At 44.0% G+C, this 16431-nt stretch overlaps 1 protein-coding gene across 2 annotated transcripts; it reads left to right on the forward strand.

Moving 5' to 3' along the window:
- The first annotated feature begins 985 nt into the window (after positions 1 to 985).
- On the forward strand, positions 986 to 13544 carry LOC131193469 (zinc finger protein 436-like). Of its 2 annotated transcripts, XM_058173649.1 has the most exons (5): positions 986 to 1243; positions 3243 to 3415; positions 4353 to 5098; positions 8331 to 8445; positions 10778 to 13544. In XM_058173649.1, the coding sequence occupies exons 2-5, from the start codon at positions 3388 to 3390 to the stop codon at positions 11875 to 11877; spliced, it is 1989 nt and encodes a 662-aa protein (XP_058029632.1). In that variant the 5' UTR covers positions 986 to 1243; positions 3243 to 3387; the 3' UTR covers positions 11878 to 13544. The 2 variants fall into 2 exon arrangements, with proteins under 2 accessions (XP_058029632.1, XP_058029631.1); XM_058173648.1 differs by lacking the exon at positions 3243 to 3415 and having other exon boundaries at positions 987 to 1243.
- The last annotated feature ends 2887 nt before the right edge of the window (positions 13545 to 16431 follow it).

Consider the following 16431-nt stretch of genomic DNA (forward strand, 5'->3'; position numbering starts at 1 on the left):
AACAGTCCAATCTATCAAAAGCAGCACAGGTAGCCCTCTTCAGTTCATTTAGTGACCAAAGTTACGACGGCACTGAAGAAAACTGACTTATGACCATTTTTCACACTTACGACCGTTGCAGCATTCCCCATGGTCACAAGATTTACATCCGGCTGCTTGACAACTGGTTCATATTTATGACAGTTGTGGTGTCCACATGATTCCCCTTTTGTGACCTTCTGACAAACAAAGCCAGATTCCACTTAACAACCGTGCTACTAACTTTAACAACGGCAGTGACTCCCTTAGCAACTGCGGCCAGAAAGGTCGTAAAACGGGGCCAAATTCACTTTAACAACTGCCTCGCTTAGCAACAGAAACGTTGGTCTCCGTTGTGGTTGCAAGTAAAGGACAACCCGTACTGCGACCTTTTATGATCCGTAACCTTCCGACCAAGCAGTGGGGAAGCGATGATTCACTCAGCGACCTACACGCGCTACTTAAAAACTTACTTAGCGTGCTACTTTAAAACTTCGCCCCTGCAGCGTTTCGCTGAGCAACCGTGGCAAGGCAAGGCAAGGTCGTAAAACGGCACAAGGCTTGCTTAACCACCGCCTTGCTTAGGCACGGGGATTGGGGAGCGGGGGGGGGGGCAGGCTCCCTTGTGGTCGTAAACCGAGGACCACCTGTTAAGGCGAGCGCTGAGTTATGGGCAATGCTCCTCCACCGGGATTAAGGAGAGTCCCCCCACCCCCCACCCCGCAATCCCTTCACCACGTGGCCAGAGCCACGGCGGCTTCCACGCAAACTCGCCCCCCGCTTCGCGCGTCTGCCAGAACCCGGGCACGTGCCGGCCCTTGGGACTCGCCCGCGCTCCCCCCCCCCCACCTTCCCCCGCAGGGCTCCGCTCGGCCGCCCCTGGCGCCCGCGCGCTCCCGCGCCTGCGCCGGTCCCTTTTCGCAAAAGGTTAAAGGCACCGAGCTCTCCTGCCTAGAAAGGTGCAGATCTGTGGCGGGAGGAGGAGGAGGAGGAGGAGTGGGGGGGGGGAAGGTGGAAATGGGTGGGAAGGGTCGTCGTCGTCTCCGCCGCCTCCTCCTCCTCCTCCTCCTCCTTCCTGTCCTGGCTTCGGCTCCTTCCTCCCTCCCACGGTGAGGAACTGCCCTTTGTATGCTTCTCCATCCCGGGTGCCATGGAGAGGGTCACCGATTCCTGAAAGTTGGGATGCAGCGGCGGAGGGGCGCGATGCAAAGGCTGCAAAGGGAAGGTGAGTGGCGGCCAGGAAGGGAAGCCCGGGCTGGGAAAGGTTCCTGGTTGGGGGTGGGGTGGGGGGGCGGAGGGAGAAAGAGGGGTCTGGCTGGGCACCATAGGAGTTGTAGTCCGGCCAGCCGCTCCAGCAGGCAGCGTGCTTTTGCTGCAGAATTGCTCGGCTTGGAAAGCCACCCTCGAGCGCAGGAGCGTCCCCGTTTGCTGGAAGACTGTGTGTGATTTGTGACGATGTCGTCCCCCCCCCCATTTCCCCCCCCCCCCGAGCAGGATTGATTTTTCTCCCCGGGACTTGGCGGTGTTGATTTCAAAGCCGTCCCCTTCCAGAGAGAAAGTAAGAAACTTATGATCCGGGAATCCTTGATCAGGAAATAAGATCGCACTTGGGGAGTGGGGGGCGAGGGGGGGGGAGGAAAAAAACTTAGATTCAATCCTGCCCTTGCTTGTCCAGAAGTAAAGTTTTGCTAATTTTTCCGTAATGATTGCAGGTTGAATGATATAAAACAACCAAGTTTCCCATCTGCTCGATAATCCGAGTTCGGTTAAACAGATGACTTGGCTATTAAGGAGTGGGAAATGTTGAACAAAACATTAAAATGCATAGGAAAGGTATTATAAAGCACGTGGGGAGGTATTATAAACTCATGCAAAAGCTGCTATCCTGGAATATTTCTAAATCGGCCTTAGCTTTTAACTTAGAAGGCATCACTTTATTCAAGACGTACACTGGATCAAAATAAAATGAAATGTACGCCTGCATCCAGTGTAACATTCAAAATAAAGAGTATTTATTGCAATTAAATTCAATAAAAGTATCAGGAATTTAGTTTTTAAGCCACAACCTATCCTGTTAATTTTCTCCAAGTTTTGGAGCTTCCCTAGATGGCTTTTAATCGTTTTTTTTTAAAGGACTGGCACAACTATTTTATTTTTCATAACCATCTCCAGACCTTTAAGAAACAAAACAGCTGAAGTGCCTGCAGCCAAACTGATATAAAAAATAAAATATTCCTGATTCCAAATCAATGCTTACCCTGTTGTAAAAATGACAGATCCAAAAATGGAAAAAATGACTTTTGGGGGGCAATTGTTTTGATGGAACAATTAGGAAAGGGCCACATGCATGTTTTAAACAAAAGCCTTGTTTTTCCCTCTCATCCTTTTTTCTGGATTTTTAAAATTATGTTGCACGTGGAACTTATGTTTATGGAACTTTTGCTGCATTTGCACTTATGTAACACTTAGAATCTTGGAAAGTCGCAAAATATTTTAGAAAGTTTCAGTTGGCCTAATAAAGCAGAAATGGCCAGCCTTCCAGATATTAATGTCCTACAATATTCAGAATCCCTCACAATGGTCAGGTTTGCTGGGAGTTGCCCTGAATAACTTCAGAGCTTTGCTGATTCTCCATCTCTACAATAAAGGTATCCTCAGAATTTGGATTAACTGGTCTGGTGTTTGCTCCTTAAGTAGCAATTGGAGACCCCTGCTGATCTATTCAAATCCATCCAATAGTGGAATAATAGATCCTAATCTACTTTTTATCCACCCCAGGCTACACTGATTATTATACAGTGATGAGGGATAAATTGTGGGGGTGGGTTTCCCTGAGTTCTCCCAAGATCTTCTATTCAAAGATCTATTTCCATTTGTTCTAAATCCTCAAGGCCCATCCATTGTTAATAGTAAGATTGTGTTCCAGCAGCTGTCCCTCAGGTAACCTGTGCCATATAACCACAGAAATAAATCGGAACTACGGTAGTAGGGTATGAAGATGGTTTTAATTTTAGCTCCAAACAGCTCTGGGATTCTAGGTGGTTGCACTAAACACCAGCCAGTCAACCTGCTAGTTAGGCTGAGCAAATTGGGACAAGAGCATTAACAGCGGATTAATTTCTTTCTCCTGCTGCCAATGCAGAGATTGACCTGGAATGGCCCTGCAAAAATCAGAACCACTGTAATGTAGGGCCTTCCTCTCTCTTTTCCTTTTCTTCCACAAGCACAAACTCCATGGAAATGGAGCAGAGGAAAACCGGATGAAAGAAATAGGATTGTAAATTTTCCCCAGTTTTGTCTGCAGTGGTACTGACCACAATCGGGAGCCCCTGTAGGATCCAGGACTGCAATAAAAAGAAGGCAGAAGATATGCCATCCGGTGTACTTTCTAGGAGGAGTATGTATGTGTAAAACTGCCCTGGTTTGAATGGGTTGTCTGACAGCTTAGTGCTAGTTCACAGTGGCCGCTGTTCTCTGACATAGTAACGGAGTTGACTGGGCGTATTATGCAACTGTAATCTTAGAATTAAAGACCAGAGTCCAATTATTTTTTTATGCAATGATTTGTTTCCTTCTAAAAGGGACGCAGTGGCTCAGGGGCTAGGACGTTGAGCTTGTCGATCGAAAGGTATGCAGCTCAGCGGTCCGAATCCCTAGTGCTGCCGTGTAATGGGGTGAGCTCCCGTTACTTGTCCCAGCTTCTGCAAACCTAGCAGTTTTAAAAGCATGTAAAAATGCAAGTAGAAAAAATAGGGACCACCTTGGTGGGAAGGTAACAGCGTTCCGTGCGCCTTTGGCATTGAGTCATGCCGGCCACATGACCATGGAGACGTCTTCGGACAGCGCTGGCTCTTCAGCTTTGAAACTGAAATGAGCCCCCTAGAGTCGGCAACGACTAGCACGTATGTGCGAGGGGAACCTTTACCTTTTATTTTTTCCTTCTATTTAGCAGAATAATGAAAATTGTCCCAGAAGAGAAGGGAAAAAAGTATCTTATTTAGCATTCAGGATTCCTGTGGAATTTTGCCTTTTTCTCAACTCACCACAAACTTGACATTCTTTCTAGCTTGTGCAAAGAGAGAGCAGCGAGTTGCATTCCCACAATTTTCTCACAATTCTCACAATATCCCATAGAGAAGATTCGGCTTCTCCTATTCCTAATCTTACTTATAGCCTGAGGATAAAACTAGAGCCTTTGAGGTCAATCTGCCTGACATTAGCTGCTCCTTCAAGTATTTAGGTTATTTTAAAAGCCACATTCAAGTACAACATAGGGTTGAAATGTACAGTAGACACCAAACTGCATTCATCATTTGGCAATTTTCTTTTTCCAGTTCAGATTGTCCAGCCAGCAACTAAGATGGCATCATGTCACCTGTGGGGGCCAAAGCCCTTCACAAACCAAGGGGAAAGAAACTCTCGTATTCTCCATGGGGAAACTGCAAAAAACATCCTGACAGGGGCAGCTCTACTGCAAAACAAACAGGGACTGGACATAGGCTTGCCAGAGAGCCAGAAAACTCAACAGCAGAAAGGATTGGCGATGGTGCCTTCTCTTTATTCTGTTTGGAGACCATCAAGGTTGTTTGAGTCGGTCTCTGAGGAGGACATGATGGCGTTCAAGGCTTCCTATCGGATGATGAAACAGCCCAACCAGTTGTCCAAGGAAGGGCGTCCAATGGAGAGGCCCATCATGCAGGGCACCAGCAGGGAACCACAGAAAGCCCCCGAGAACTTGGCAAAATCGGGGCCTTTGAAAGAGCAGACCTTGACTGAGGTTGACCCTGATAGCTTGGAGATAAAACGCCAACATTTCCGGCATTTCTGCTACCAGGAAATCGAGGGCCCTCGAGCGGTCTTGAACGAGCTCCAGGAGCTTTGTCGCCAGTGGCTTCTGCCGGAGAGGCGCACCAAGGAACAAATTGTGGATCTGGTGATCCTGGAGCAGTTCCTGACTATCTTGCCACTAGAGATGCAGATCTGGGTCTGTAAAAGTGGTCCGGTTACATGTTCTCAGGCCTTGGCCCTAGCAGAAAAGTTCCTCCTTCGGTTGCAAGAAACGGAGTCTTGTAAACAAAAGGTAGGAGCATGGTTCAAAGACAGCCTAAAACGGGCTCTTCCAATGTCACGATTTTGAGATGGGACTTCAAAATGTGGCCTTCTTGGAAGGCTACAAAATATAGCCAGGTATTCTCACTAGGGTATATCATTTAGCAACCAAATGGGGGCTCAAATTCTGCCAAATTCTTGTGGCCCTTCATTTCTAAATGTGGATGTCCATTGTCTGCTATGAAAAAGCCAAATAAGAGTTTGAGGTTGCAAACAGTAGGAATATTGTTTCCAAATCATGTGAATTAATACAGTAGTTTCAATCTGTTTCGCGTTGAGGAGATCCCTTAGGGGTGTGCACAACACACAACATGCTCTGTCTGGGGTTTTTTATTAGCCCAGTCTCTGGATTCAGTTTAGGCTCAAATAAACAATCATTGTACGAATGCAGCATGCTTTTAAGTAAATTGTGTGAACCCAGCTACCAAGAGTATCCCTGAAAGTTCATCCAAATAACTGGAATTTATTCTGAGAAAGCCATCCGGTGAGGTTGATCAGGGTGAAATCCCAAGGAGGGGATAAAGGAACTGGGTACATTTAATCTAAAAAAAAGAAACCTGTGGGATGATGCATGACAAAATGTTGATGTAATGAACCTCCATTTAGTGGGCTTAGGAGAAAAACAAACGCAGTTCTGTGCAGTTATTCCATCAGCACTCACTTAAATTTATGTTAATATTATAACATCTGTGGGGGTTTTATATCAGAGGCCCCCAACCTCTTCGGCACCAGTTTTGCGGTGAGAGGTTTTTCCGTGGACTGGAGGGGGCATAGTTTCATGTGCTGCCTGCATCCCGTGGATGGGGCTTCGCTTGTTTGTGCGGCCCGGTTTCTGACATGCTGCGAACTGGTGCCGGTACAAAGGCCAGGGGTTAGGGACCCCTGATTTATACCATTTGCAGGATGACACAGGTAGGCCAGGAATGTATATCTGCAATATGTCTTCTCGTGCCTTTTTTTTTTGAATTGCATATAAATGGGCTGCGCCAACAGAAATGACAACAAAGCATAGAGGACTGGATTTACCAGCATTTTAGGGCACTTCAAGGAGCATAAAGCAATTATTTATCTGTTTGTGTTGATTTAGGTGTCCCTCAGCTACAATATCAGGGCTGCCTCTTGTTCAATCCCTAGGAAAGAAAACCCTTTGACTCCATAGATTAGAGAAAAGGTACTTTTACTAGGAACGAACTCAATACAGCAAAGTTCAGGCAAGATCTAAAGAAAATTCACACAAAGCAGTAAGCTAAAAACAACGCCAGAGTCGCCCCCCCCCCCAGTCGACAGGCAACCAGAGTTCAATCATCAGTCAGAAAAATGTTTTGGGAAAATCTCTGGTCCAGGTGCACCATTCCTACACTCTGAAGCCTGGACAGTTGGCCTTGAAAATTACTAGACAACCCACACTGGCTTCCCTGAGACCAGGCCTTCTCACATCTTTTCAGAAATTTCACTTCCACCTCCTGCATGCTTCTCATCCCAGATACACAGTGCTCTCCATACACACACTGTTTCCATGGCAGCTGGCAGCAAGCTTGAAAGAAAGCAAAAATACAGACTGACATACAATCAATGAACAGTCAAAACAGGAACAAGTTGGGATCAGTCGTTCAATACAAAAACAGATGCCAAAAAGGCACATGTAGAAATAGTAGATGGGAGGCTTGATGTGGCAATAGAATAGAATTGAATTGAATTGAATTGAATTTTTTATTGGCCAACTGTGATTGGATACGCAAGGAATTTGTCTTGGTGCATATGTCCTCTGTACATAAATGAAAAGATACAGTCATCAAGAATCATAAGGTACAACACTTAATGATAGTCACAAGGTACAAATAAGCAATCGGGAAACAATTTCAATATAAATCATAAGGATACAAGCAACCAAGTTACAGTCATACAGTCATAAGTAGAAGGAGATTAGTGATGGAAATGATGAGAAGATTAATAGTAGTGCAGATTTAGTAAATAGTTTGACAGTGTTGAGGGAATTATTTGTTTAGCAGAGTGATGGTGTTCGGGAAAAAACTGTCCTTGTGTCTAGTTGTTCTGGTGTGCAGTGCTCTGCAGTGTCATTTTGAGGGTAGGAGATGAAACAGTTTATGTCCAGGATGTGAGGGGTCTGTAAATACTTTCACAGCCCTCTTTTTGACTTGTGCAGTATACAGGTCCTCAATGGAAGGCAGGTTGGTAGCCATTGTTTTTTCTACAGTTCTAATTACCCTCTGAAGTCTGTGTCTGTCTTGTTGGGTTGCAGAACCAAACCAGACAGTTATAGAGGTGCAGATGACAGACTCAATAATTCCTCTGTAGGACTGGATCAGCAGCTCCTTGGGCAGTTTGAGCTTTCTGAGCTGGCACAGAATAGTAGCTATTGAATGTTATTTTGGAAAGTAAAGTACAGATCATCCTTGACTTACAATCATTTGTTTAGCCACTGTTCAAAGGTATGTTTTGCTGGTGGTGAAAAAAATGACTTCGTTCAATTTCTATAGCTGCCCAACTCAACCAAGTGAGTCTGGGTGACTTATGACCATCGCAGTGTTCCTGCTGTCACATGATAAAAAATGAGGCTTTTGTCAACTAGCAGGAATTTTATGATATCCCTGGGTCACGAGGTAGCCATTTGTGACCTACCCAGGAGGCTTCTGACAAGTAAAGTCAATGGGGAAAGCCAGATATACTGAACTTAACAAATGTAGCAAGAAAAGTCATAAAAATTGACAGAATTCATTTAATGACTGCACTGCAGAACTAAACTTCTGGTCCTAATGGTCATAAATTGAGGGCTTCCTGTAGAAAACCAAAAAAATTATGTCCCTTGGGCAATTTTCTGATGAGTTGGAAAACAGGCCTGACTATGATAATGGAAGTTTGGTCCATTGGACTAAAGCAGGGGTCTCCAAACATGGCAGCTATTAAGACTGGCTAGGGAATTCTGGGAGTTGAAGTCCACAAGTCTTAAAGCTGCCAAGTTTGGAGATCCCTGGACTAAAGGAATTTGGAGATACGTTGGAGAAGACTGAGTTATATGATCTTCCATCTTTTTTTTTCTTTTTTCATTATAAAAATCTGAAGAAGGATCCTTGATTCTCTTCTTCCAAGCAAACTTGCTTAATTTCTTTAAGGCTGCTGACCATATCAAAGTCTTCTGCCTATATCTTGGCTAATCAGGCATACTTGGTGTCTTTTTTCTTCAGGTGCCTGGACTTCTAGAGGAGGAATTGGTGAATTCCCCCACATCTGAATGTGGTCCCTCAGATACTGTGGAAAGCTGTATCTCCATAGATGAGGAGGAAGATGAAGCCATCTTGGGTAAGACTGAAAGTCTCTGTTCATCAACATCTTCTTCAAGAAATCAGGCCCAAGATAGATAAAAGGGAGGACTGACCTGCATAAACCTTCATTAAAATCCAGAATTTACCACTATAATTTGTGGGTAATAACTCCTATTCAGTTTTTGTGCAGTTGTTGATCTCTTTTGCTCAGTAATAAAGATCAATATTTAGAGCCAATCAGCCTCTGGACATGTGGAGAAGAGTAGTCTGATCTGTTCTGATGAAATAATTCAAAGGAAAACAATGGGACACGGATACTATTTTTTTCTTCTTCTTTGGAATTACACACACTAACAAACTGGGTTTCTTTCCCCTGGCAGAAAGTGGCTCAGGGCTTTGTGATACTGGAGTTGCTGTGTGTGCACACATATATGTATCTTACTTTTCTTCAAGAGACCTCGTGGCATCTCCCACAATATATGCTCCTATATACCAGGGGTCTCCAACCTTGGTCCCTTTAAGACTTGTGGACTTCAACTCCCAGAGTTGGCTGAGGAACTCTGGGAGTTGAAGTCCACAAGTCTTAAAGGGACCAAGGTTGGAGACCCCTGGTATATACCATCTTCCTCAGCCTTCTGCCCCTCAGATTCCTTGATGGGAAATTTCTAGGTTAAATAGGCAGCATGCCAGATGCACCTATAATACAATGGAGTAGAGAAAGAAGAACATTTTAAGAGCAAAAAAAAAATAACCTGCATAAGAAAGGTATCACCTGTCTTGGGAGAGTGTGTAACATTTGCAGCTATACTCCCTACTCGTCTCAAAATATTCATCAGGAAAACTCTTAACCAGATAGATTACAAGAAGTGAGCAGGAAAAGTAAAACGATTTGTGTTTTAAAGTTATGGGGAATAAAGTTGTGGGGAAATTATAGAACATTGTGGGGTAAATTGGAAATGGGATGTCTTAGAAATTCTGGGTGGCTGAAATGGTAGAGCAGTGTCTTCCAACCTCCGCCATTTTAAGTTGTGTGGACTTCAACTCCCAGAATACTTCAGCCAACAATGCTGGTTGGGGAATTCTGGAAATCGAAGTCCACACAGCTTAAAATGGCTGAGATTGGGAAAGATTACAGTAAACGTAGCCCCAATTGTGGAAACAATAACCAGTTCATATAAAAACATCGGAACAAATATTAGAAAAACATTAGTAACATACCAACTACTTTAGCATAAAAGTACAAAAGAGCTTATAGCATTATGACATTTTGATGTGCATTTTAGGCCGTCATATTTAATTAAAAAAAACGGACCCTGCACTTGCAGGAATATGCTAGGAAGAAGAAGAGATGTTTAATAAATAAACCACATTTACTTCTAACAAAAAAGGGTGAGGTGGGATTCATATATTTTTAAAATTATTAAAATTTTTAAAACTTAACTGCTCTCTAGTAAGGTACTCCACTGAGCTAAAAAGTGAAAAATGCATTCTTATATGCATAAATTATAGTTTACATTTTGACTAGGCAACTATCTTCCAGAATCCTTTAAGAGTTGGAAGACTTTTAGTAAAGTAGATTGTGGGGCTTGCTGTGAATATTAAGAATATTCTGCTATATTTTTAGTTCCAGGTTTGGTAGGAGTCAGTCTTGGGAACTGAAAGCCAAATCTGGCCCTAGGTTCTCCCTCAGTTTACCTTCCTAATAAGCAACTGAATCGGAAGATCATTTAAAAACAGTTTATTAGGGTACCCTGATAAAGTGGGATCTCTATGAAAAAGGCGAGAACCTCAAGACACGTTTCACTCTTTTTTATAATTAACAAAGAAAATGCAAGAAGCTGATTGGACAGGGTAAAAGTAACCTCCCCTTTGCATAGGGAACCAGTTACATGTAGTCAAACATGTTACATATTTGCATCCTATAATATCACATATGTTCATTAAAATGAGATCTGATGTCAGAAGGGACGTAAATTGTAAGGAAAAAGGTTGTTTGGAGTTCACGAAAGAGATAAACCAGACCCCAATTTGTACTAACAAACTTTCTTATCTGGAGCTAGTTTCCAGCTTGTTTTATCAGTTTAGGGAAGTTAAAAGCTAATAAACCTGAACATCATTTTAAAAGAGAGAAAATAAAGCAAATTAAAATACAAGGAAACTATGTTAGTTAACAAATTACAAAACCCAAGTCATTTGCCCCTCATAATCAGAAGCTTGGATAGATCTGCCGGTTAGGGGTTTTCCATCTGTTACAGCTTAGTTTAGGGTGAAGAAGACCTCTTGACTTGTCCAGGAAATTCAGTGTGAACATCTAGCCAATGAATGACCCCTTCATGGTTTTTCATGGGTTGTTTGCCTGCTTCTTTCAGAACCTAAGGAATCTGCACAGGACAACCAGAAGCAAAACAGCCTTCTGCTGGGAATATCGGAGCCAATGGAATGGGGCATTCCCTTAGAAAAAATCACAGGAAAGTTGATATCCAATCCTCAGCTAGAAGACATTCATAGGAGCCACCAGGTGCACTATCCAGGGAAAAGTATAAAACAGGCTCGCCGTTTGGGTGAAAGTGAGAAGAGCTGTCAAGAGGCACCTGTCAGTCAGAAGAAGAAGAAGACGACGACAACCAAGGCCATGGCTGAAAATGGCCTCTGCCCAAGCCTGGGTTTCTTTAAGAATCGGAAGGTACAGACTGAGAAAGTGCAGCGATGCAGCCCTTGTGAGGAACGGTTGTCTAAAAAGTCAAGCTCAGGGATGCAGGAGAAAGCCAGTGCTGGAGAGCAGCCATCGAAAGGCTGGCCGCGTGAGAGTGACTTGCCCAAGCGTAGCGCGGCCCTAAGACGGGACGAAGAAGGACCCGAAAACCAAGAGATGGTCTGCAAGTGTAAGGCTAAGAGGAAAAGCCCTGAGAGCAGACGTTTGCCTCAGCCCAGCTCTGCTCACTTGGGAGCGCTGCCGAAAGGAGAAAAGCCGGCCAAAGGCACCACCTGCCGGAAGAGGCTCTCCTGGGAATCTCCTTTTCCGAGTCTTGACAAAACTGACCTGGGAGGAAAACCGCACCAGTGCTTTGAATGTGGCAAGAGTTTTAGCCAGAAAGGCAACCTCAACATCCACAAGAAATCCCACACGGGGGAGAAGCCGTACCCTTGCTTGGAGTGTGGGAAGCGCTTCGTGACGAACTCTCGGCTGCTGACCCACAAGCGGGTGCACACGGGCGAGAAGCCATACAACTGTTCGTACTGTGGCAACAACTTCAGCCAGCTGGCGCACCTGGTTCAGCACCAGCGGAGGCACACCGGGGAGAAGCCGTACAGCTGCCCCTACTGTGGGAAGAGCTTCAGCGTCAAAGCCAACCTGATCACGCACCAACGCACCCACACGGGGGAGAAGCCGTACGAGTGCTCCGAGTGCCCCAAAAGTTTCGTTTCCAGCTCTGATCTTAAAAAACATAAAAAGGTGCACACTGTATAGGTGTGTCCATGAGTAGACATAAGAATGATCACCTTCGTTCTCCCCTTTATAGTAGGTGGAGACCCCCTTGAGTATTTTTAGTGCACTGTGAGGATTAAAATAATAAAGGCTCCTTTTTAAAAAAAAAACCCACAAAAACAGATTGATCCGGCTTGTGCATCTTACATTTTTTGCTCTCCTCTCTTCTACAAGGTATGTTTTTATTGATCCCACTCTGTGTGTTGTTTTTTTTGTCTACCTTTGACTATTCTGAGAAAGGGTGACTTTAAGAATACATCATTTTCTGCCATTGGATGCAAAATGTCCATCAGTAGTGCAGGCAGCTTTAAAGGCCGCTGCACAAATGGGGTGGAGGTGGGGCTATCAGTGGCTGCTTGGTGGCTCTTTGCTATTTTCTTTTCTCTCTCCGCCTCTTTTAAATACCAGTTGTTGGGGAACCCCAAGAGGAATGATTTATAGTCCCTCTGTTCATGCTGGTGAGTTTCCAGATTGGCTGCTGCATATTTATAGAATCCTGGGCTAGGCTCCTGATTTATTATTTTTAAAACATATTTCTAACCCACAAAGTATGTTGAGTGCTTACATCGAAATAAAATTTACGTTAGATTTATTTATCTGATCCAGGATACATTTCCATAGCTAACCTAGACAATTGCTGGGTATTTGGGGGGGGGGGAGATCTGGAATCTACACTTCTACTAGTTATCAAAGTTGGAAATCATTAATCTACATTAGTGTTTTCTAACCACACAACTTGAAGATGTGGAGACTTTAGCTGCCAATTTCCATACTAGCTGGGGAACTCTGAGAGCTGAAATTGCCAAGTTTGAGAAATACTGGTCTACACAATGCACTTCCTTAAAGTGCCCTTGAAGGTGGTGCTAGATTGCAGTTCCCATCAGCCATGCCAAGCTTTGAGTAGCACGTTGGGAGTGCATTTAGCCAGGCCCATCCTGGCAGCCATTTTGGGAGACATGGTCCAGAGTTTGCCTCCTTTTAATCTGGTGCTCAACCTATTTTCAGAAGCCGAGACAGAAAAAGAATTGAGAGATTTCTTTCCTAAACCAGAGGGAGCATCACAAGCACGGGTAATCCTCGACTTCCGTACTTGTGATATTCATTTAGTGACCTTTCAAAGACACTGAAAAAAAGTGACTTATAATTTCCCTCTTACAACCCTGGCAGCTTCTCCATTGTCACGTGGTGTACATTTGATGGCTGACTCGCATGAGGATTGCAGTGTCCCAGTCATGCGATCACCCTTTTGTGACCTGACAAAGTCAATGGGGAAACCAGATTTATTTAACAACCACGTTACTAATTTAAGAACTGCAAGTGATTCACTTAACAGATGCAGCGGGGAAATAAAGTCCTAAAATGGGACCTAGCAACAGAAATTTTGGCCTCTATTGTGGTTGTAAGTTGAGTCCTGCCTTCTGGATCAAAAGAGGAAAACTCCCAACTACTGTCAAAAAAGGGTCTTTTGAGGGGTGGGGGTTGGGGTTTGTTGTCTTCATGATCCACTAAAATCCCCAAAACTATTCTAACCAAGCAACCTAAGTATGTAAGATTGTGTTTTGCAAATCCAGAAAGTTGGTTTGAGTTACACATTACATATTATTGTGTTTCCGATCACACTTGACCAATAAAGGATTCTGTACTATTTATTTCTAATTCTCATTCATAACATAACATAACATCAGAGTTGGAAGGGACCTTGGAGGCCTTCTAGTCCAACCCCCTGCCCAGGCAGGAAACCCTACACCATCTCAGTCAGATGGTTATCCAACATTTTCTTAAAAATTTCCAGTGTTGGAGCATTCACAACTTCTGAAGGCAAGTCGTTCCACTTATTAATTGTTCTAACTGTCAGGAAATTTCTCCTTAGTTCTAAGTTGCTTCTTTCCTTGATCAGTTTCCACCCATTGCTTCTTGTTCTACCCTCAGGTGCTCTGGAGAACAGTTTGACTCCTCTTCTTTGTGGCAGCCCTGAGATATTGGAACACTGCTATCATGTCTCCCTAGTCCTTCTTTTGTTAAACTAGACATACCCAGTTCCTGCAACCGTTCTTCATATGTTTTATCCTCCAGTCCCTAATCATCTTTGTTGCTCTTCTCTGCACTCTTTCTAGAGTCTCAACATCTTTTTACATCGTGGCGACCAAAACTGGATGCAATATTCCAAGTGTGGCCTTACCAAGGCATTATAAAGTGGTACTAACACTTCACGTGATCTTGATTCTATCCTCTGTTTATGCAGCCCAGAACTGTGTTGGCTTTTTAACAGCTGCTGCACACTGCTGGCTCATATCTAAATGGTTATCCACTAGGACTCCAAGATCCCTCTCACAGGTACTACTATTGAGCAAGGTACCACATATACGGTACTGGTGCATTTTGTTTTTGGCCTAAATGTAGAACCTTACTTTTTCACTGTTGAATTTCATTTTGTTAGATAGCGCCCAATGTTCAAGTCTGTCAAGATCTTTCTGTAACTTGAGCCTATCTTCTGGAGTGTTGGCTATTCCTGCCAGCTTGGTGTCATCTGCAAATTTGATGAGTTCCCATCTATCCCTCGTCCAAGTCATTGATGAAGATGTTGAAGAGTACTGGGCCTAAAACAGAGCCTTGGGGTACTCCACTGCATACTTCCTCCATGTGGATGTAGTTCCGTTGAGGACTACACGTTGAGTGCGGTTGGTCAGCCAGTTACGAATCCATCTGGTGGTGGTGCTGTCTAACCCACATTTTTCTACTTTATCTAGTAGTAGGTTATGGTCTACTTTATCAAATGCTTTACTGAAGTCCAAGTAAATTATATCAACAGCATTCCTCTGGTCTACTAATTTTGTCATTTTGTCAAAGAATGCGATAAGATTAGTCTGGCATGATCTGTTTTGACAAACCCATGTTGGCTTTTGGTTATTACTTTGTTTGCTTCTAGGTGTTCGGTGATTCGTTGCTTGATTATCTTTTCCAGAATCTTCCCCGGTATTGAGGTCAGACTGATAGGTCTGTAGTTTCCTGGATCTGTTTTTTTTCCTTTTTTGAAGATGGGAACTACATCAGCTCTTTTCCAGTCCTCTGGCAGCTCCCCTGTGCTCCAGGATCTTTGAAAGATATAGTTCAGTGGTTCTGAGATCACGTCTGCCAGTTCCTTCAGAACCTTGGGGTGTAATCCATCCGGTCCTGGTGATTTGAACTCGTCTAAGGTAGACAGGTGTTCACTTACCATTTTCTTCCCTATTTTAACTTGTGTTTCTAATCTGTTTTTTGTAGTGCTGTTTTTGATAGGTTGGATTGTTTTTTCCTTTTGTGTAATTCTAATTCTATTCTAGCTACTCTATATATTCTACTGTATTCTATACTATCGTAATTCTTGCTATTCTATATTCTATTCCGATATTGTGTGAAATCTTCACTACCACATGCAGCAGTAGGGAGATCTTGGTTAATTTTAATTTGAACAAAATATATATTTTATATTATTGTTGTTAGTTGCAAAGTCGTGTCCCACCCATCGCAACCCCATGGACAACGTTTCTCCAGGCCTTCCTGTCCTCTACCATCTTCTGGAGTCCACTTAAGCTCATGCCTACTGCTTTAGTGACTCCATCCAGCCATCTCGTTCTCTGACGTCCCCTTCTTTTGCCCTCAGTCTTTCCCAGCATTAGGCTCTTCTCCAGTGAGTCCTTCTTTCTCATTAGGTGGCCAAAGTATTTGGAGTTTCATCTTCAGGATCTGGCCAGGTCGATCTCTAGGACTGACCAGTTTGATTGCCTTGCAGTCCAAGGGCGGCTCCTCCAGCACCAGAGTTCAAAGGTCTCCATTCTTTGGCGCTCAGCCTTCCTTATGTCCCAACTTTCACAGCCATACATTGCAACTGGGAAAACCATAGCCTCGACTATACGCACTTTTGTTGGCAGGGGTTTGTCTCTGCTTTTTAGTACGCTGTCTAGATTTGCCATAGCTTTCCTCACCAGAAGCAAAGCGTCTTTTAATTTTATATTATACCCATGGAAATTATGTCGTTTTCCCTCCCCCCTCACAAGCACGTTAGTCTATAAAAAAGAGGGCCGGAATAGCTCAGGCTGTTAGAGCCTGTTATTAGAATACAGCAGCCTGCAATTACTGCAGGTTCAAGCCCGGCCCAAGGTTGACTCAGCCTTCCATCCTTTATAAGGTAGGTAAAATGAGGACCCAGATTGTTGGGGGGGCAATAAGTTGACTTTGTAAATATACAAATAGAATGAGACTATTGCCTTATACACTGTAAGCCGCCCTGAGTCTTCGGAGAAGGGCGGGATATAAATGTAAACAAAAAAAAACAACGATCAGCCCCAAAGTTTCCTGCGCCTTGGAAGTTAAATCCCCGCTCTACACGCACCCCCCCCTTCGCTTGCTCGGGTTGATTCCTTCTATATCCCGCCTCGCCTGTCCTGGATCGCAATGCTTTGCGAAACGGGCCGAATTCCCACCGCGCGCGCACATTACACCCCCCCACTCAACCATCACCACGCGACTACAACCGCCCAGCCGCCCCTTTTAACTCCT

The sequence above is a fragment of the Ahaetulla prasina genome, chromosome 2 (genome assembly GCF_028640845.1).
Source record: "Ahaetulla prasina isolate Xishuangbanna chromosome 2, ASM2864084v1, whole genome shotgun sequence".
In the NCBI taxonomy this organism is placed as follows: domain Eukaryota; kingdom Metazoa; phylum Chordata; class Lepidosauria; order Squamata; family Colubridae; genus Ahaetulla; species Ahaetulla prasina.

What these genes read in the sequence shown, in the direction of transcription:
- LOC131193469 (XM_058173648.1), top strand. Translation starts at nt 1,147, where the DNA reads ATGCTTCTCCATCCCGGGTGCCATGGAGAGGGTCACCGATTCCTGAAA. An exon ending in GCAAAGGCTGCAAAGGGAAG is followed by an intron (nt 1,244 to 4,352) that starts GTGAGTGGCGGC and finishes TTCTTTTTCCAG; the next exon opens with TTCAGATTGTCCAGCCAGCA. An exon ending in CGGAGTCTTGTAAACAAAAG is followed by an intron (nt 5,099 to 8,330) that starts GTAGGAGCATGG and finishes TTTTTTCTTCAG; the next exon opens with GTGCCTGGACTTCTAGAGGA.